This window comes from Pithys albifrons, chromosome 6 (genome assembly GCF_047495875.1).
Source record: "Pithys albifrons albifrons isolate INPA30051 chromosome 6, PitAlb_v1, whole genome shotgun sequence".
NCBI classification, from domain to species: Eukaryota; Metazoa; Chordata; class Aves; order Passeriformes; family Thamnophilidae; genus Pithys; species Pithys albifrons.
The window spans coordinates 25,447,784-25,470,335 of record NC_092463.1 but is presented as its reverse complement, the minus strand read 5'-3'; the positions used below and the strand labels follow the sequence as shown (position 1 = coordinate 25,470,335).

General features: G+C 41.9%; 2 protein-coding genes across 6 annotated transcripts in view; one reads left to right on the top strand and one right to left on the bottom strand.

Moving 5' to 3' along the window:
- Positions 1–15,813, bottom strand: part of SLC25A21 (solute carrier family 25 member 21) — a 242,723-nt gene extending 226,910 nt beyond the window's left edge. Inside the window, exon 1 of one of the 2 annotated variants that reach the window (XM_071557904.1) lies at positions 15,639–15,813. In XM_071557904.1, coding sequence (XP_071414005.1) covers positions 15,639–15,705 — 67 coding nt within the window. In that variant the 5' untranslated portion in view covers positions 15,706–15,813. The remainder of the gene's footprint in view (positions 1–15,638) is intronic. The other variant, XM_071557905.1, reaches the window with a different exon arrangement.
- Positions 15,814–17,760: 1,947 nt separating this feature from the next.
- The window catches only part of MIPOL1 (mirror-image polydactyly 1), a 184,082-nt gene continuing 179,290 nt past the window's right edge, over positions 17,761–22,552 (top strand). For all 4 annotated transcript variants that reach the window (XR_011698027.1, XM_071557903.1, XM_071557896.1 and 1 more), the window contains exon 1: positions 17,761–17,849. The gene's annotated coding sequence lies outside the window, so the exon portion shown is untranslated. The remainder of the gene's footprint in view (positions 17,850–22,552) is intronic.

Sequence of the window (22,552 nt, the reverse complement as noted above, 5' to 3'; positions counted from 1 at the left end):
GCACCAAACAAGGTTTCAGCTCTATTCCTGATAAGAGATTTGTAGAACATTGATTCTCTCTAAATTTTTTAATTCTTCACATGTTTTGCAGTTAAGGTTCTAGTTGCAATTATAAAGATTAATTAAAACGTAGGAAACAAAAATTTAGATGTAAACAAGATTTAGACTGAACAGAAAAAGCCCAGTTTAGGATTGAGCTGGCAGTAACTGTGATATCCTCTCTACTTGACTGCAGGGGTTTTCCCTGAAGGATGTTACCCTTATCCACCACACAGGATGCAAACAGCTCCATCCGAATAACAGAATAGCACTTACTCTTTAGGGTCCTTAACACTTCTACAAAGGGCAAGGAGGAAATAAAAATTTAACAAAAAAGCACATTAGGGAAGTTAAAACCATCTCTTCCTCCTCCCTTTCAGGATTTTCTCCCTGCTTCTCTACAAGTTTCATAAAACATTAATAGCATCCCAATAAAAATGTCTACTCTCCTTGCAGGTTTCTGTCTCAAGGCACCAGAGAGGACTAATTACTCCTGCAAATCTCAGCACACTACCTGAAGTCTTCAGTGAAAAGATTCAATAGCATAAAGAGATAATCATAAAAAAACTCCTTGAATGTTGTATATGCAAGTGATAACGTATTACATGACAAGGCAATCAGTATTCTATTTAAAATAGAAGGCCATTATTTTTCCCCTGCACTGAAGAAAGTATACATTGATATGGGAAAACCAGGAAAAAGCCATTAAACAACAAAAGGTAAGATTATACTACACAAGCATAAAAGTTGTTGCAAAGTTACTTCAGCCCAGTTTCAAGTGTTCACTCTAGGTCTGCAAGAGTAAGCAAATGACAAGTCCAGTTAAAAGTGCTATGCATCAACTTCTCAGTATTCTTGCAATACTTTTAAAGAACAGTTCTGAACTTAGAAAGTCTGTGTCTAGACAATATCTAACCACAACACTAGAACTGCTTTATCTCTAACATTTTTAGCAGTTCATTCTACATTGTTCCTGATCTTCATACCAACAATTTACAAGTGACATTTTCAGAGGATGTTTATGGGCTATCTACTCAAATTTTGTGACAACTTTTTGCTTCTTGGGAGTCTTCAGAACATACCCATGTTTGTATAACCTTTAGTTTTTAAATAATTTTTTCTATTCATTTTCAAAAACTACTTTTGTATAGAGTTTGTACAGTTCTTCTGTTTATTACTTAGCTGCCAGAAATATTTGAATTTCAGATAAGTACAATGCTACAGAAGAGGTTATATCAAATGTTAAAGTTCAAGACAGGGTAGATAATACATTTTACAGATTTTCCAGGTCTATAAACATAGAATGAATCCCTATGCATACAAATACAGAAAAGAAGTCCCATTTATGTACCACTTCAAAATTTTATTTTATGGGCTTTGTGAATTATCAGATGTCATATTTTTATGTAAAACTGTTAATTTTCATTGATTTTTAGAAGAATATTTGTGGTTTTTTTCCAGTTATAAGCTATATCCCAAATCTTAATTAATGAAAAAAGCAAAATAATTTCTGATTATGGTAAATGGCATCACATAGGTACCATGCATACATTTGTTAGGTTTTGATTAGATCAACACTGTGAAAAACAGTTACTATCCATTCCTAATGTACATTGTCTACCAAGAATCACCTAATACCAAAAAGCCCTAAAAGAATAAGACAAAACGGATGCTTCTTTTTCAGGAATAAGATAAGATTTCCTCCTTTCACTCTATTTATGAAGTAGGGATATGACTTTTATGCCACTGTTGACCAAATATCCACTCCTACATTAGAGGCTTCAAAAACTGCAATTCAGATTTTTCCCAGGAGAAGGCTACTCCAGTTCTAACCCAGCAGACCTCAATGAGGTTACTGAAAAACGCTGCATGTGCTGCCTAAACTTAACAAGGTCACCTCCACATAAAACACATTTCAGCTCTGCTGCCTACATCAGCCTTCCTAATCACAAATGACAGAAAATAACGAAAAACACTGTCCCACAGAAATGTTCTCAAGATCTAGCCAAAAGATCTTTTGCTGATGCCTAAAAATCCTGCAAAAGACTTTCAAGACGATATTAGAGGAGACAGATAAAGTAGTTATTTTATGAGAAGCTTCTAAAGTGCCAAGCATGCGATTAATATTTTAGTGCAACCTTTGCATCAGCTCACAAAGAATTCTGCCAGTGACAGGCATATATCTATTAGTATAATATTTCAGTTACAAATAAAAATGGCAGAAGTCCAGCAAACCAATTAATTACTTGGTTATGTAACTAAACACAATAAAAGCCAGTATTTCTTACATAAATTTCAAAAGATTGAAGAGACTTTTTCATCTTCTCAATAGGTCAATACTGATAATAATGATGATAAAATACTGAGACTTTCCAGAATGTTGTTCACTATCACATGTGAAGCCCTTCACAGTCATCCATGCCAGGACATTAACTGAATCTTGAGAGAAACTACTATATGTTCAAAACCAGAAAGCAATAAAAAGAGTAGCTACTGTAATATCCTACTATGCAATCTTCAACTGATGATACATTTTATAGTCTACCATGGTCTTTAACAAGTTTTGAAGGGAAGGTAAAAATTACATGGTAAATTTGGTTTTGAAATCAATGAACTTTTAAAGAAGTCTCTTTCCCTTTTAGCTCTGCAGCAAGAAACAATATTTAATTTGTAAACATACTGTTTCATAGTCAAACATTTTGTGCTTTTGAGGGTTGCCTGAAATAAAATCTACCAATCTCTAACAACTTACTTCAAAATTAAAGCAGTACATTTTCAATATGAATCTCTCAATACTTTCTACACTGCTCCACAATCCAACATATAAGGAAAGATTTTAGGGAAAATTTAATCTAGTGTCCAAATATAACTTTACTTTAAACATGAGGTCATCCAAACATCTGTCTTCAATATATCCCTAGGGATTTAAATCAAAAGTCTGCTAAACATGTACAACCATTTTGAAAATAAATAACAGAACAAATTTAGTCTTGATTATGATTATCATGCTTTCTAAAAGGAAACATTTATTCTAATAAGAAAAGTCTGAACTAATTTAAACTTTATGGACATTAACTTAGAAGAGTTTCATACTCTAAATAAGACATTTCTTTCCATTTAGTTTAGTCTCTAATAACATTCATTGGTTTATATTTGCAGAAAGCCCACATGCTTTCTTCCTCCTTTTTAGAAATGTCTAAACAATAAGCTATATTTCTCACCATATAAAAAAGTGTAATTTTGCAGAAAGGAGAAAATTTTGCTAAAAAGCAGCAGAAAAGATTGATTTGTTTCCTTTTTGTCATCATACTCTGACAGTCAAAGCAGATTGCATCTTGATACTTATTGTCTTCATTGCTTAGAAGAAAATACAATAAAGACTGTTTTAAGCAAGGACTATCTCATTACCCAGTTAGAGTTACAGTTTTGCTGTGTAAAATTTTTACTCATAGAGGCATAATAAGTAAGTGGCAGCCACCATGTTCACCCTGCTTAATTCCAGAGCCCAAATCCCCTTCAGAATCCTAATCCCATTTAGCAGAAGAGAATGAAGCTCCTGTTTGCACAAACAGTACTTTCTTAGAAGTTCCATTGCTTTGGCTCTGTAACCACAGACTTGGAAATTAATGACGAGCAGAACTATGAGGACTCTCAAAGCTCTCGTGTTCTTCCAGGAGTCTTTTATTCTCAGAATACTGCTGATTCCTCTACATGACTACTCTTTTTGATGAGGAACAGTTCCCAGGTTGAACTAGTACAGCAAGCCAGAGACAACAGGGGCTACCACGAATATGATCACAGAAGCACCCAAAATGGACACGGTGTTTTGAACGTGCAGCATGAACACAGCAAACACTCCTCTTCACACTATTATGCAATTCTGACAAAATCAGGCTGTATACACAGGATGGTGCTGCCACTGATCAGCATCTATAGTAATGTTTTGGAAAATAAATTCTTCTAGTAACTTATAAACAGCCTGATGCTTTGTTTTCTACTTGTTGCCACATGGTTAGGTTAGACACGTGTATACACCATGACATGCAAAGCAGCATTGCAAACCTGCCTGTAGAGAAGGTACAGGCAACCAATCCAAAAAAGGGCAGTGTATCACCAGCCTCAAACACTCACAACTTCATGGTTCAGATACAAAAATTCATCTAAATATCATGAGCACAATCTTTAAAATTTGTTTAAGTTTTAGGTTCCCAAAGCATCTACAATTCATCATTTCAAGCTTTAACACTGAGGGTAAGATTTAAATTCAAGTTTTAGTGAAACTTTCAAGTTTTGAAACTAAATCACATAGTTCCACAAGCTGAAAGAGACACCACATGTCACAGAATCCATAACAAAGAGTTAAATTTGGGTTCTCTGTCTCTGCTTATGGCAGTCAGAACAATTTTTTGTTGATTTTTTTTTTTTGGGGGGGGGTTGAGTTTTTTACCATTCCTTCATATTTTACCAAGTTCAGTATGGTATTTGGAGCCAGCTGAAAAAACAAAGTTGAGTGATATTTACTACACATTCAAAATATATATACTAATTTTGAAAATCAACCCTCTAACAAAATATTAAGAAACAAGTGCTGAAAATAGAAAAAGAAGCAAAATTTAACCCTTTTGCAAAACCACTCAGAACTGGCTCTAAGAGAGAGTAAAATAAACAGAAATTAGTAGAATTTTCTCCAACTAAGGCTCTCCTTTTCTTTTGGAAGTGTTGCTGTTTGGGGACATCAACCACACATCTGCACACTTCAGTAGAATAAAAACAGCAAAAAGCCCAGGAAACTAGGGTAGCACCCTGAACTGGGAAATGATCCATTGACTAAAGACTGAAAGATGACCCATAAACTATGTTTACTGACAAAATCTGACAGACTGAAAATGATCCAGAGGAAAAACAAAAGCAGCTGTTAGCAGTGGAGTTCAGTGATGGAGAAGCAGATCTAAAGGCCAATTACTCCCATGTTTCCTTGCCTACTGTATGGGTGGGATTTCTCAACCACATTCAGACTCCTGCAGCTATGACCTTGTTTTCTTATCAGAAAATCACCACTGTAGACAACTGAAACATTATTTACCTCCTTCAGATGTTGGTGAAAATATATCTAATTGCAATGAGTCCCCAGGACAAGACACGCTGCAGGAAAAACAGCAGGTACTTATCCTGCAACTATTCAACTTTAAACACTAGCAAAGCAGTTGACCTGAACTAGACTTTCAGCAGAGAAACTACTATCTTAAAAGGACTGATATATTTAGCACCTTATTGCACAAATAATTATGAGGTATCAGAGAGTGAGAACTTCTCATTACAAAAACCAGTACTGATTTACTTTATCCATCAACAGGACTAGTGATGATTTCCACAGGCAGCAATGCCAGTTCGTTTCCTCCAAGGGGAAAAATAGTAATTACAGATTTTCAACTGCAGTTGAAGCAGAACAGATTTAAGGCCTTTATAATCAAGATTTGGATACTTGAAAATACTTAAGAGACATCCCTATAATCCATTCACAGCAATATTGATTTTCCAAACTTCCATATCCTAGAAGCCACATCGCTATCTGAAAACGGAGGGGTTTTTCCTACTTGTCCTAAGCCCTTCTAGCTCTTCTCATTCATACCAACCCTAATCATAATACTTAGGCCAGACGGAACAGTTTAGGTTAATAGAACCATTTTACAGAGAGAATTTCAGGATCAGTCTTGTAACAGATGAGTTCCTCCAGTTTTGGAGATATGATTTTAAGTGTCTCCCACCCTGTTAGATGAAATAGAAAAGGAGCAAGCATAAAAAAATGTTTACAAGTATAAAAAGGACATCAAAGATACCTTCACAGAAACTGAGCTAGAGTTCAAAGAAAATTTGCAATTTCATCACTTAACAGGCAGAAATGCCAGATTCTATGCACAGAAATAACCAGAATCAGTTTTCATTTTCTCTTCCAGAATACTGTCACAGAAACATGTGTAATGCTATCAAAAGACATACTTTGTTGCTATACAGTAGAAGTTTATTCTTACTACATAATAAGCTTTTGCACTATGACAATTTAACTTGGATTTTTATATGAACATTAGTCACTAAGGACAACTGATGAAACAATAAACACAGTAATGAAAAATCGTTGTTCTTTATGCCAATACAACCCTGGAAATTGTAACAGCTTCAGAAGTGCCTCTGCAGACACAGCACTTTTTGCCCATAAACTTTACAACAGGCATGTTCCAGTAATAAACATTTTGACTACTTACTTACTTTTACATGTACAATACATACTATTTTACAACATTATTGAACTTGAAAATCTGACAACAATATTTTATAGTTTGTTTTGAAGAAGTATATATCTTTAAGCTTTTATGCTTTGCTTTAAGACTCATTCCTTTGAATACTTGAAGGTAGTTAAGACAGGCTTACAGCAACGTGTAACGCAGCAGTCTTTACTTTGCTTATAGATGGGCATTTGAGAGTTTGATGAGATTTCTACAATATCACATAAAATCTATAGTAAAATTAAAATATTCAAGACCGAAACTCCTCACAGTGGAAATCAGTAGCGATTTGCATATTGATTATACCAGGACAGGAGTTTCTCTCCAGTCTTTTGATTTATATGTGATAGCTTTATGACTATTGACGACCACTTGCAATTCTTGTGGTTGATTCAACAGAAGTCAAATTCAGTGCCATTGGGTTTGCAGTACACATATGAAATCAGCATTTATTGGTCATTACTTTTTTTTGCATCTTTGGGCTTTTATTTCATATATTATCATCCAAAATTACACATGCTAATTTTCGTATCTGCAACAGCTTCAACACACATTTTTATCCGTGACCCTTAGCAAACAGCACATTTAACATCTCGTAGTGTTACACTGCCATCTTGTGGAGAGTAGAACGAATGAGCTTAAATAACTACTCGGTTTTCCAGGTTTGAGGTTGGTCATTTTGATAGGATTGTGGTATTTTGGGGGGATAGGAAAGGAGGGGAGGGTTGGGGTTTTTTTGAGAACAAACTTGTTACACTAAAAACAATAGAAAATTGATAACCTTTCATAAAACTCTCACGCTCACCATATATACAAACTCTGAAGGGTAAGCATCTTACTGCACACTCATACAGGATTCTGAGTACAAGAAGTTTTGTCCCCATTGGCTAGCATGCCACACTAAATAAAGCTGAGCCAAATACTCACTTTCCCCAGTGTTGCTCTTGGAAGAAAGACAAAGTGGGACTGATGAAGTTGCTGCAGGATTGTTAAACCAAGAGTCAGTACCAGAGCAAGGCAACACTAGCTTAGTCTGAAATTTAACTCCCCAGTTCAACATACAGTTTGTTGTAAGCAATTTCTGAGTCCACAGACCAAAATATTTTTCTTTTCAGGGTCCCAGTTTTTACAGAAAGTAGTAAGCGTACAAAGTTGTCATGACATGTCAGAAGTTATGAAAATTCTAAGTTCGTTTCTGTCACTGTTACATGAACATGTAAAAATTAAATCATATCTTAACCCCAGGATCACAGAATCAACTTGGTTGGAAAAGACCTCTGAGATCAGAGTCCAACCTATGACCCAACGCCACTTTGCCAACTAGACAAAGTTGGCACTGAGTGCCACATCCAGTCTCTTCTTAAATACCTTTAGGGACACTGAATCCACCACTTCCCTGGGCAGCCCATTCTAATGTCCGATCACTTCCTCTGCAAAGAATTTCTTCCTAATGTCTAACCTAAATCTCCCCTGGCACAGCTTAAGACTGTGCCCTCTTGTCCTATTGGGTTGCCTGGGAGAAGAAACCAACCTCCACCTGGCTACAATCTCCTTTCAGGTAGTTGTACAGAGCAATAGGGGCTCCCCTGAGCCTCCTCTCCTTCAGGCTGAACAACCCCAGCTCCCTCAGCCACTCCTCGCAGGGCTTGTGCTCCATTCCCTTCATCAGCCTCGTTGCCCTGCTTTGGACATGCTCCAGCACCTAAATATGCCTCTTAAATTTAGAGGCCCAGAACTGGACACAGTACCAAGGTGCAGCCTAACTAGTGCTGAGTAGAGGGGAAGAATCACTTCCCTGGTCCTCCTGGTCACACTATTCTTCATACAGGCCAGGATGCCATGGGCACACTGCTGTCTCACGTTCAGCTTCCTGTCAATCAGAACCCCCAGGCTGCTTTCTGCCCGGTTGCTCTCCAGCCACTCTGTCCCCAGCCTGCAGTGCTGCATGGGAGTGTTGCAGCCAAAGTGCAGGATCTTGCACTTGGTCTTGTCGCACATCATAGCTCTGGATTCCGCTCTTCTTTCCTCCAACAGATTGACATTCTCCCCTACTTGCTGCCATCTGCAAATGTACTGATGGTGGACTCGATCCCCTCATCCAGATTATCAATAAAGATATTAGACGGGACTGGGCCCAACACTGATGCCTGGGGTACAGCACTAGTGACTGTCTGCCAGCTGGATGCAGCACCACACACAACCACTCTCCAGGCCCGGCCATACAGCCAGTTCCTAACCCAGCCAAGAGTGCACCTGTTCCCACATAAAAGTTGTTACATTTTAAAAACCCACATAGCTTGGAACACATTTAAGAGTTCCAAATGAGTGTTCATAACTTGTTAGTGCACTGCAATGGCTTGAACAAACAAAATCAGTTCACTCTAAACACTCTCTGGACATAGCCAGAGAGTTTTGGTCAATGGCTCTCTATCTAGGTGGAGGCTGGTGATGAGTGGTGTCCATCAGGGCTCTGTCTTGGGAACAGTGCTCTTCAAAGTCTTCATCAATGACACAGACAGCGAAATCAAGTGCACCCTCAGCAGAAAGCATGAAGCCGAGCCCTGCAGTTGACACAACAAAGGAATGGCATCTCATCCAGGGGAACCTACACAAACTTGAGAAGCAGGCCCATGAGAACCTCATGAAGTTCAAAGGCAAGGTGCTGCAGCTGTGTCAGAGCAATCCTAGACATGAGTAGATACTTGGACAAGAAGTCAGTGAGAGCAGTCTTCCAGAGAAGAACTTTGGGATTCCTGGGGATGTAAAGCTGGACATGAGCCAGTAACGCTCAATATACCCAAAAGGCCAATCATATCCTGGGCTGCATTAAAAGAAGTATGGCCAGCAGGTAGAGGGAAGTGATTCTGCTGGAGGTGATTCTGCTCTTGTGAGACCTCACCTGGAGTATTGCAATCCAGTTCTGGGATCCTCAGCACAAGAAAGATGTAGACCTATTAGTGCAGGCCTAGAGGAGGGCCACTAAGATGATAATAAACTGGAGCACCTCTCCTACAAAGTTAAGTTGAGAGAGTTGGGGTTGTTCAGCATGGACAAGAAAAGACTCTTGGGAGACTTTATTGTGGCCTTCCATTACCTTAAGAAGGCTTATGAAAAGGAGGAAGAGAGATTTTTTATATGGACTGATAGTGACAGGACAAGGGGCAATGGCTTTAAACTGAAGGAGAGAAGTTTCAGATCAAATGGTGTATAGAAATTCTTTACTCAGGGCCTGGTGAAATGCTGGAACAGGTTGTCCAGAGAGGTTGTGGATGCCCCATCCCTGGAAGCATTCAAGGCCTGGCTGGATGTGGCACTGAACAACCTGGTCTAATGAGTGGCATCCCTGTCCATAGCAGGGGGATTGAAATTAAATAATCTTTAAGGTCTCTTCCAAGCTCAAACCATTTTATGATTCCATGATTCTACAGAGAAATTTTAATTTGTTCCTTTTAAACTAAAACTATATTGCAAGGATATTCTTTCTTTAAATTACGCAACTGTTTGAAAATTTATAGGAATTTTGCTAGCTTTCAGCTTGCATATTCAGCACAGCGCATGAAAACTCCTAAGGATTTCATTAGCTTCCACTAAAATTAAACAAGGTTTTCTAAGGCAACCCCACAACATTTAATTAAGTCAGAAGCATATGAAGCAAACAATCCAATCTGTCTTTCAGATTCAGGGGTGTATTTTTAGTATTATCAGCTGGTAGAAAAGGGAGAGCTCAGAGACTAAAAACATTAGAGACTGAAGTTTGAAACACTGTACTAGGTGGGGAAACACTCTTAAAAATTTCCACTGGGGAACGGTTCATTACATGGCATTTTGCATACCCTCAACTAGCTGGTCACTGGTCTGCAGCTATATTTTCATGAGATGAAAAATATCAGGTTACATGGGTTTTAAGTGCCAAGGAGACCAAAGCCAACAATTCAACCATACTGTCTTCAAAACTAACATCAGTTTCTCTGAGTTTCCCTGGTGGCTGTTCCTTACTCCCAGAGGTCCACTGAAGTCAAACTGTTCTGAATACTGTGTTCTCCTCTTTGAACTGTGTAATGATGAAAGCAAGAGGGGCTGCACACACCCTGCAAAGACATTTTACATTTTCTTTTCAGCATGTTTCATAAAACACGGGTATGGGCAGATGGTTGTGTGAGCAGAAACAGATAGAAATCTTCCCAAGTCTTAACTTCCTGGCTGTTCCTATGTCCTCCTGATTTCTACAGGCATACTAGAGGAAGCTGAGGTTATCTGGTATCTCATCTTACACACACTTAACTTTCCTTTGGTCTTCTCTTCACACAAAGTTCTCCTCTCCATATTGTCAACCAAGCAACTTCCCTCCAAACTTCCAAGCCCAACACTACATAAGCACACCATTAATTTCTCCAACTAGCAGAGAAAATTGGCTTCATTGGTTGCAGCAAGTGCATTCCCTTGGAGTACTTTAACTTGTAGAATGTTTCCTTGAAACTAACACTATTTGACTACTTCCCATCATTAGCTTTTTAATATAGTCTTTGTTAACATCTGAAACACCAAATCAAGGCGGTGCAAAACACAGAGCATATACTGTGGCCTCAGATAATATTTCAACCTTAAGAGACTTCAGAGAAAGGAAGGTTTAAGCACTTTAAAATATTATGGTTTAAAGTCAAGACATTTACTAGTCCTTAAATAGTTGAAATTACCTCTGAGCATTAATTGTTTATTTTAGTAACATGGGAATGCAAATTGCATGGCTTAAAAGCAAGCAAAAAAGCACTCAAGAAAACACGGACTACTCCTCCTAACTTAAATTTCCAGAAAACTGTAAAAAGAAAACCAAACAAAAACCAAATTACTTAAACATGGGGGAGGGGGGAGGAGGAGACGGATTAGACAATTTTCCTTCTGTTTAAAGTCCTTCCTGTACATCTATCCCACTCTCTCTCCCATTGATAGGGACCAAATAACCTAAGGTGTTTGACAGAGTATGCTGGATACACCTTGTAATGATGTTTGTCTGCCTAATGCCTCCAGGATATGAAGACCAAACACTGTTTTTAATACTGTATTTGCATTTGCCAGTCTTACTTCAACAAGTGCCTTTCCTGCTTAGAGATCTGGTTCAAAGGAGTTGCTGCTATCCAGGTTAATCAACTTTGTCTACTACTGAAATAAAACACCTCTCAAAAGAAAAGATTTGGATTTTCAAATGAGCTTAAAAGAATTAGACTCCCAAATCCTATTAGGTTTCAATGCAGCTGTAAATGCAACTCTTAAAAAAAATCAAATCAAGAGGTCCAGTCAGGCAGAAACCCTGCTGTTACATGAAAATATGAGGAATGAAGCTTCGGAAAAAAAGAGACCAGCTTCAATTACTCTTACCAAGTAATTATTTCATTCCAAAGCTTATTTTATTCTGACTTTTCCATATTAATTTTGCAGTAAGAAAGCCAACAGTTCATGTTCATTTATTAAATGGAATTAGGCAGAGAAACACACTGAACTATAGCAGTAAAGTACTTAAAGATCAGTTAAATATTAAAGATTTGAAAAACGTGCCATCTTTGTATTTATCATTTACTACATATATTAAATAAATTCAAAATTTGAAATGTTTATTTGCTATTTACACATGTATGGAAGACAGAGAAGTGATCATAAAAATATATATAAATTAAATGTTATTTACATTACCTATGGTTTTAGCTAAATGTCTCCATCTGCAGTCTTTTGTTATTAAAAATACTAGAATACACCTACACCAGTAGAAACATCCTAAAACCTTTAGGATTCTATATTCAGCCCTTGCCTTCACTTTGCCATTTGTGCAATTGTTTATGACACTTGCACTTCATCATTCAAGCTGCCTCAACACTGTTACAGGGATTTCTTGACAAACTGATCTGGGTATCACATAACATACTTTGCATTATTCAATTCCTCTTTGTTAGGAAAGAAATATCCATCGAGTTTGTATGCAACACCATTGTTTTAAGTTCTGCCTTTTCCGTACATGCAGACAAAACAAGGATTTTTTTGATCCGTGTGGATTAGAGAAACAATTCTTCTTGTGATTTGAACCCTGCATTGACTGAACATCTCAAATAACCTCTTGAAGAATTGCTATAAATCTAAGGTAATCAGAGATTCTCCCGTTATTCTTTTCACAGTGATTCTTACAGTTTAGAAAGTTTATTTTCTGTTTAATGTTTTACTATAAATTCCACACATGCCTTAGCTTACTAATTAACCACTAGAGAATAAGAATATGCCTGAAGTTCACTGTACTAGAAGGGCCTGAACTTACAAAGTGTCCCAATTACATTTTAATCAGAGTCTTGTTCTTTACTCAGACAAGCAAATAAACCCAAGTATTTTCAATTATGCTTTTAACCTACATTCAGGAATCTGAAAGACAGGAGCAAACAATGCTAGCAGAACGAACATAAGCCAAGACCAAGTAAGATTTTGTAGGTATATAAGATTTATTTCACCCTCAGGAAGCAGAGCTTTCCATTTCACATGAAGTCAGATTACAAGCCACACGAAAGCAGATGCATCCCTTGCTGCAGACAAAGTATGCATGAGATCTGTCATACTTGAGTTTTACAGTTCACTTACAGTGGAGAGACATTAAAGTTTATCTTTAACTTAGAAACACCTATGACAGCCAACTGTATGTTTAGTTATTTTCCTTTAAAACACTGAATCCTTTCTCCTTCCTTCAGCATGCCAGTATCTTTCATTTTATCAGTCCTGTAGACTAGGGGTCACGCTTGATTTCCTCCTTTCCTTTAGCCCTGTCTTTATTAAGTCCATGAACAAGTCCTGTCATCTTCCTAAGGCATCAAAAAATCCCTTTCTTCCTGTTCCGACAGTTTAGGCTTATGTACCAATTTTCCACTCGACCTAGCAGAATTACTTCTTATCAGATCCTTTTGCATCAGACATGCAGATGCTAAATAATCTCTCATTTAACTTATGCAGAAAGTTATTTCTGACCCTTCAATTACATCTATTGGGCTGTGTCATTCATTCCCAACTATGTCACTACATTCTTATCTGTTTTTTGACAGATTCCAGCTCTCAACATTTTTATTAGAAACAGCTTCACATGTTTCTTGTGCTTAACTAACAATGATTGGGGTTTTTTTCAGTTTCCTTCTAAATACTAGGTTGCAGTAAGACAGCAAAGCCACTCCAGGATGTCCATGAGGTTCACATGGCCAGGAAACACAACAAAGCACCTACAAGAGTCCTATGTCCTTCTGCAGCGGCAGCCAAAAGCAATATTGGGTGGTCAAAGTAATACTGGGAAACTAAGGTCAGGCAACCAAATCCCTCACTAGAATGAAATACTAAGTTCACTGTCAACAACTCATGCCCTCCATCCTTTTTTTTTTCTGCTTCCACCTTCTCATGTTGGATCCACTCTTGACTGAGAAATGTAACGTTTAGACTGAAGATCTCAAAGCTACAGCCTTCCTCTTCTGCCTTTTCTATACATTAGCAGGAAGACACCATAGAGTTTTAACCATCTGTCAAGCAAATCTTCAAGTTTGAGACATCTCCCTCTAACACCTTAGAACTCCCACATCTAACAATCCCTCTGGTACAATTTTAATGTTTTTCAGACTTAAGGAACAGTCGGTTTTGGTTTATTTAAAAGCCAGTGAGTAGAAATTTCTGTACATATTTAAGGGTAGCAATGGACTTAAGGAATCTGCCTGCCTGACAAGAGACTAAGCAAAAGGATGCAAGCATCTTTAGTATTACGCCTCTGGACTAGATACAACAGGCTTCTTGCAATATACTTTTTGAGTTAAGTACAGATCAGTTGTCCCTGAGTTGAGAGGTTTTTCACCTTAAAATTTATGCCTACCACATCAGCAAATATTTTTCATTCTGTCTTTCTCTGTATCACCCTCAAACACACTCTTCTTCCAATTCTGGTCTTTCTGTAACACTTTGTGTTTATCTAAATGTCATTTTTCTTTCTGGTGTGTTGGACAGTCTGTTCTTACAAGAGGAAAAGAGAGCCCGTAACAAAAACAGGCTACTGCCAGAGGATGGTAAGATACTGCATTAGATCAATCTGAATCACTAAGGCACAGGCCCACTGCTGTGGGCAGATAAATCTGTCATCTTGGAAAACATCTGGGGACAAAACACTTCAGTATCGCTTCAGATATGAAGGGTCTTCAACAGTCTAGGACAGATTAAACCTTCCTTCTCTCCTAAAGGAATAGCGGAGTGGTACTAAGCAGAATCTAAAAAAGCTTTAGAATTTTGAAGGCTGCAGAAGAGCTACATAAACAGTCATACAATACACTGGAAGGATCAAGAGAGAAGACTTCTTCACTTCTACTATTACATCTCTTCCACAGCAGAAGGCTGAAAATAAAAGACCAGTTCATATGTAGTGTCACAGCCACACAGGCGTCAGCCACAGAAGACTTTTCCTTGCAGACATTACACTGAAGCATTACAATGCAGCTTTCCTCTTTCATGTAAAACATATGACAAACACCATTAGAACTCAAGAAACACTAAAGAACACTCAAAAACACACTATATAGTTGAAATATTAACAGGATATGCATATATACACTGAAAGAGCAGGATATTGTGTAAAAATCCCCTAAATTATGGTCTGACTTAAATACTTCAGATGTACTTCGATTTAGGTAAAAAATCTGAAAAAAATAACCAGCAATGCTCTCACTGCTAAACAGAAATGTACCGTTTTGACATTTATAGTTTGCAGTGCAAATAAAGTGATGAACTAGCAACCTTGACATTCCTAAAAGTATCTAAAAAAACCCACTGAAACACAGTAGCCCTGCATCGGTTTCCCTATAACGCAAGGAGAGAGTGGCACGGGGAAGGCACCTGGGGAGGGGAGCCACATTGTCTGTCCCGCAGGCGCATGCCGGCTGTGCGCTCGCTCCCGGGAGCGGTCCAGCCCCGCGAGCCGTTGCAGGGGGCGCGCCTGCCGCGCTTATCACGCGGGGCTGCGGGGCGTGCGCCGCGCAGATACCCCGTGCAGCGGGAGAAGCGCCCTTCAGCCCCTTCGCCCCTCTCGAGGGCCCGAGCACCGCTACAGAAGCCGCCTCCGGGCCCCCGGGGAGCCGTGGGCCGCCAGCGGGGGCCGCCAGCGGGGCCCGCCCGCCCCGCGCGACGGGGGAGGAGCTGCCGCTGCTCCGGGCCGTTCCCCGCCGCCGCTGCGCCGCCCGGACAGCGCGCCTGCCTCTGCGCCCCAACTTGGCGGAGCGCCGGCGGGGGACGGACGGGCCCTTCCCGCCCAGGAGGAACGCGCCCACTCACCCGCCGAGCCTCCGGCGACGACTTGGTGAGAGGCCTCCTGCAGAAAACCCCCGCGCTGCCGAGCCATCCTTGACCCAGCCGCGGCGGCGACGAGCGGCAGCCGGCGCCTGGAAAGCGGCTGCCGAGAAGGGGCCGAGTTCGCGCTGGGCGGGAGCCGGGGGGGCGGCGGAGCCGGGTTATCTGCGGGCGGCAGGGGGGGCCGAACGCCGGGGGCGGGGGCGCCGGGGCCATCGGCGGCCTTTGACAGGCGGCGGGCAGAGGGCGGCCCCGGGCAGCGGCGCGGACTGCCCATCGCAGGGGGAAAAGGGCTCTCCGGGCTCTTCCAGCGGGGCAGACGGCAGCCTGCCCTCAGGGCAGAGCCGGGGCGGCTGGCGCTGGGAGAGCCCCGGCTGGGGCGGGGAGCGAGGCTTTGGCGGCTGTCGGGGAGCCGGCGGGGGAAGGCAGGGCTGGTCACCCCCTCGGGCTCGGGCCGTGTCCTCCCGCCCGGGGCTGGTGCCATACAGCGCACACTTCAGTCCTGCTCCCCACCACGGCTGGGGCCTGTTGGACCATCTTAGTAAATAAAACGATGCCATGGCATGGGCTTGAAGTTCTGGGACAACAGCACCAGTGCTGACGGCCCCAAGCACTGCTTTCAGCAAGCCCAAACTACTTTTCCAGAAGATGACAGAGCACAACGCGGGGGACAGCGTGGGATTATTCACAGAGGCAGCACGACTGAAGGATAAGACAGTTCAGCCATACCAGTACTCCGATACGGTAGTTTGCAGAGTGACTGCAATTGTTTTGTGATAGTTTAGCAACAAATGTTGCTCACTGAATAGAGGTTTCAGGCTTTAAAGGAAATGTAGCCTTTTGTAATGTAGAACAAAGATTAGAGAAAAGCAACAGATTTATTGCTACTGAAAAAGATGGAAACATAGAAAATAAACAGAGAAGTGTCGATAAAGTGTTTAAAGACCAAGACCCTGGTTGCAAAAGGGCATAATACTCAGGAATAACATTGGGTTGTATCATTTGCATGCATCAGCAAATCAAAAAGTAATGTAATTTTTTTGATCTATGGAAGAGCTGAGTGGGGATTGCTGTGGGAATACAGAATAACTCCCTTAAATTAATAAACCTGGAATGTGCTGACCTTTAAGTAATTAAAATCTCAACTCCAGTGTTTCATTAGCATTTGCCTTAGTTCCCTTGGTTTGGCTCTTTGAGACTGCTGCTCAATAAATAGTCCAGGATCATCAGGTCTCCAGTGCTCCGTATCATCAAAAAGCAGATGCTGAAGCTACTTTTAAGTTCCAGAGGTGCAGGTCTCCCCTTGGTACAAATAGCAAATACAGTATTAAGGTGGCCTTGCTACAGTAGTTCCACACCAAAGATAATTTCGAGTTGATCAGAGAGTGCAGGAACTGGTCACTTAAAAATGTTTTCTGCAGAAGGTGTCAACTGCAACAAAAAGAATGTTTGCATGAACAAACTGAAAAATAACGGTCAGAATCCATGTAAGTTACATAGATGTTTACAGAGTAGTATAACACCTGCTCCTTAAAAGAAAACAACCTCTGATCTTGTTAGGAAACTATTAAGTTTGTCTCACAATATTCAAACCTCAGATCTGTGCACCTCAACACAATTCGTTTTTCCTGCTGACAGTCTCTTTTATATATATCTGTGGCAAATCTTCCTTAAGTCTCCATCTACCCCTTTCTTTCCCCGCAAAGGGCAACCTTCCCACTTGTGCAGATTTCATAAAGAACTCCTCGGCTTAATCCCGTATCCATATGGCCTCTTCCCAAACCAGTACTTTGGCACCACTACATTCTCCTCGATATCCCTGGCAGGGTCTGTCTCTCCATTTGTAGTTAATGCGTCCCTTAGTGGGGAATTTCGTGCCTGGGCAGCACCGCAATGCTAACACCCCGGAAAGGAAACAACTGCCCGGTCAGGGGATACGCCCGGCCCCGCCACACCCTCGGGGCCCGCCACACCCTCGGGGCCCGCAACTTTCCGGGGCCCGCACCTTTCCCGGCCCCGCCCCGCCCTCCCCGCCGGCAGGCGGGCCCCGGCCCCGGCCCAGCCCCGCGGGCTCGCCCCGCCCTCGGGCCGCGGCGCCGCCGCTGCGCGCTCCCGGGGGCGGCGGGCGCGCGCCCGCCCCTCCGCCCGCCCCTCGCGGCTTTGTGGTGGCGGCGGCGGCGGGGCCGGAGCGCGCAGGTAACGGGCCCGCGGCGCGCGGGGGAGCGACTCGCCCCATCCCCCGCGGCGGGGCTGGGCAGCGGCGTCGCGTCCCGCCGAGGCGGCGTTAGGAGGGGCCGCTCTGCCCTCGGCGCCTCCCCACGGACCAGCGGCCCCGGCGGCCTCCGCCTCCTCCGCCCCTCGGTCCGCGCCGCCGCCGGGCCCTTGCTCCGCTGACCGGCCGCGTGTGCCGTGGCAGACCCCGGGCTGGGTTAATGCTGCCTCCCCGTGGCCGTCGGGCTCCCCGGCTTGCCTGATTTACCCCCCGCTCCGGAGCTGGAAATACGGGCAGCGAAGTTTCCCGTGCTGGGATGCGCGATTGGGAGGGAATCCCAGAATCTCAGAGGGGAGGGGAGGGGAGGGGAGGGGAGGGGAGGGGAGGGGAGGGGAGGGGAGGGGAGGGGAGGGGAGGGGAGGGGAGGGGAGGGAACGGACGGGAGGGCTGCCGCCTGCCGGGAGGGGGCAGCGCTGGCAAAGGGGCTTGGACAGGCCGAGGGATCTTCAGTGTCAGGCGAGAAAAAAGCGTGGAGGATACTCAGCATTACAGTAGAAAAGGGGAAAAAAACTCGTAAAAAATCTTGCCAAAATAAAGTTTGTGCCTTTTTGAAAATATTTGTGACTTTTTAAAAAGCTGCGTGGGAAGTCCCAATGAGTTGCATACCTCAGTTTTCTACTAATCAGAATTCCTGATGGTGTTGTGAAGGACTGTTTCATTTGAGAAAAAGGCTACGGTTTCTCCGTGTTTGGAGAAAAAAAATTCAGAAAGTGTACCCGAAGGCCTGTTTTATCTGAAACCACATGCCCTCCGATGTTTGTCCATGAACAGCTACAACTGGGTTTAGGTGTAGTTTCAGAGGTTTGAGGTAGCTGGAGCTGGGTTGCTGTAGGTGTTTGTTCAGCCCGAGTTTGGGAATTCAGAGGGCCATGGTGTCTTTTTTTAATATTCCAGCAAGCGTTAGCTACCATTAGAACAGTCTTAAATTGCAGTGCCCTAGTCGTGAAAAAAAAAGTCGGTTAACCACAGCAATGTGGTTCTTGCTCAGCAGATCTCAGAGCTGCAAACTCTGAGGTTCTAGAACCTGTGGGTCTTAGTGAAGTGCAGTGATGTGCGTGCCTTGTTCTGGTACCTGTCCTTGAGCACCTGTACTTGACTAGTTTTGCTCCGGGAATGTACATCTTTGGTTTAACTTGAAGCAACCAGATTTGGACTATTTTTTTTATTTAAATACATTATGGCACCAACTTATGTGTCTTGTGGGGTTTAACAAGAGCTAAAACTGTGTCATACCAGTTTAACATGCTGTGTTATGTGGTTATTCTCTTTCTGTTTTATTTTGCTGTTTAGTATGCAAAGTGTCATTCGTGGCAAGGTCCTTCAGCTGTATGAGACGTGAGACAGAGCTGTGCTACCATCGATGTGACAGCTTACGAGCTCTTCTGGCTTGTCAGTGGTACAGGGATTAGCACTGATTTCAGGCTCTTGAATGTGATAAACTTGTTTTGCCTGTCCAGCTAAGGAGGGGTTACTTGTGGTTTTGGTTGCAGCATGAAAAGTGAAGAGAGGGGCTGGGAGATAAAATTATGTACAGGATTTGACAATACAGGGACAGCTGCTGCTACTGGTTTTTGTTGTTATTACAGGTTCCTTACAGTAATACTGCAAGGATGATTCCCAACACAGTTTGTAATGGGGACTGCTCTGTCCAATAGTAGTGGGTAACAAATGAAATTTTAAAAATCTCATCCCCAGTTTTGACATAACTAGCTAGTCCTCTTGCCTTTTTGTTTGTTTGTTTTGTTTCTGGATTCATTTAATTTATCTTTTTATTATTAGTTGGCCTGCTTTGGAAAAGGAAATGTTGCTTTTCTTTGTATTCTGTTAATCTATCTCCCTGCTTGTTAGAAGTCATTCTAGATGATGCTAAGTTAGAAATGCTTTATTATGGTGTTACACCCTTTTCTTGATCAGTAAGAAACAAAGCAGTTGTCAAGCTTAGTATTTCTCTTCCAGCAAAACACATTGTATTACTAGCGGAAATAGGAGTATGGTGCTGATGCCCCATGGCTGACATCTAGCTTTTTGCAGTTTGTGGGGTTTTCAGTTTTTGAGCGTAACTTAGTAAAAAAGTAAGAAAGTTTTCATGGCTTGCTAGAAGGGTTAAGGGGAGGAACAAAAGTATGGGTTTGGTTAATCTCTGTCGAAAGAATCAATAAATTATTCACTTGAATTTATAGACAGAAGGCACACATGGGCTGAGGGTGAAAGGGGAGGGCATCCTACAGTTTTGTGTAAAATTAGTCATGTGAAGTTGAGAGATACCCTAAGAGATTTTTGCTATCTCCCTTTTAGTCTGCCAGACATACGGCAGAGTAGATGTGCATGTTAATGGCTGCATGCTGATAGCAGAGTGTTTGTAAACTATAAATTGTTTATCTGACTTGATGCTAACTTTGGTGCAGATCTCCCAAATCTGTGCAGAAGCTTCTTTTCACTTTTACATCTGTCATCCTATATGGGCAAGAGAGGTTTTGAAACTTACCTTTAATATAAACAAACAACCCTTGTGGGCTGCTGTCTATTGACAGATTTAACTACAGGTTAATGTTGCAACTGACAGATAATCCTGGAAGTATGATTGCTGCATTTTGCCTTTTCCTTTCAATGGAGAATGGTTTTGAAGGGGTAAGAGGAACAATGTTGACCTTTTATTTGCAGAACAGATACAGCTATAGAAAAAACCACTGTGAATGCTCATTTGTTAAGGTGAATCTCTGCTGCTTTCATCCACTGTTTTCTTAAGTGATAGAGTAGTTGGCATGCTCCCTGCTAACTTCAGGAACCATGATACAGAAACCATAACAGCAGGCTTCTGTTTTCCATGCTGATTCTTGATGTGAACTTTTGTCTTTTAAGGACAGGGTTAAATGCAAACTTACAGTTTCTGCAGAGTAGTGACCTTTGGTATATTAAAGAATATTATGTATTAGAATTTTGAAAATAGTTTATATGTGTGTTGAGTTTGTGTGGCAAGGGGATTTTAGCAGGGGAGGCATGGGGGGAGCTTCTGTGAGAAGCTGCTAGAAGCTTCCTTCGTGTCCAACAGAGCTGATGCCAGCCAGCTCCAAGATGGATCCACTGCTGGCCAAGGCTGAGCACTTCTGGGATAAGAGAGTTAAGAATGTGGAAACTGGAGAGAGGAGTTAGAATATGTGAAAGGAACAACTGCAGACACCAAGGTCAGTGGAGAAGGAGGAGGAGGAAGTGCTCCAGCCACCAGAGCAGAGATTCCCTTGCAGCTCATGGGAAAGATCATGATGAGGGAGGATGTGCCTCTGCAGACCGTGGATATCCACAGTGGAACAGATACCCACATGCAGCCCATGTGCCCAAAGGAGGCTGTGGCCCTGTGGGAAGCCTGTGCTGTACCAGGTTGCTGGCAGGTCCTCTCAACCTGTGGAGAGGAGCCCATGCTGCAGCAGGTGTACTGTCAGGACCTGTGAGCCTGTGGGGGTCCCACACTGGGGCAAGTCTGTTCCTGAGGAGAAGGGACTCATGATAGAGCAGTTCATGAGGAACTGTAGCCTGTGGGAAGGAATCATGCTGAACTTCATGTGGATTGTCTCCTGTGTGGGGGAATCCCATGCTGGAGCTGGGGAAGAGCGTGAGGAGTCCTTACCCTGTGGAGAAAGGAGTGGCAGAGACATGGTGAACTGACCGTAAACCACGTTCCTGTCCCCCTGCTCTACTGAGGAGGAGGAGGGAGGGAAAACTGCAAGTAAAGTTAAGCCCAGGAAAGCACAGGGGTTGGGGGGAAGTTGTTTTAAAATTTAGTTTTATTTCTCATTACTTTTCTCTGATTTGATTGGCAAGAAATTAAACCAATTTCCCTGAGTCAAGTATGTTTTGTCCATGATGGAAATTAGCGAGATATCTCTCCCTGTCTTTATCTCAATCCATGAGCCTTTTGTTAAATTTTTCTCTCCTCTGTCCATCTGAGGAGGGGAGTGACAGAGTGGCTTTGGTGGGCACCTGGATTCCAGCCAGTGTCAGCCCATCACATGATATATTGATGGCATCGATCTTTGGTATTTATAGTATCAGTGAATCAAATAATATTTTTTAAGTGTTCACATGAGCAGGTCACAGTTCTCTAAAATAAATTAAATTTCTTGAACCTTTTTGTATGAAGTGTGAAACAGGCACTGCTGATCTCTCCCAAGTGATCATTTAAAACTGAATGCCAGTGATATATAGCTGTCATAGCTCTCATAATGCAGTATGTGTTTTCTATGGATTTACTCTCTATTTTACTGAACATCTACATATGAAAACAGCTTAATGTATTTTCTGTGCACTGTTACACTTTGCTGAGCCTTGTCGAAGGCATTGTTGTATTTATTTCATGCTTTTCAGAGAATTGAAACTCAGTAGTTCAGTTAATTTTTTTGAAGGCATTTTTTTTTGGAAGTTAGAGTTGTGGCACCTGTGCCCTATGGGCAACTTTATTTTGGTCACCATAATAGATGTACAACTAATTTTCTTCCTTTATTTTCTTTTTTGTTTTGTTTATTTGTGCTTTTCTCTAATAGGCATATAGAAGGAGTTTATTGGGTCAGGTGCTTACTGGGAAGCAGTTTGTACGTGTGTTGTGAGTTGGGTGTCCTCTGTGTGTGCCGGAAGA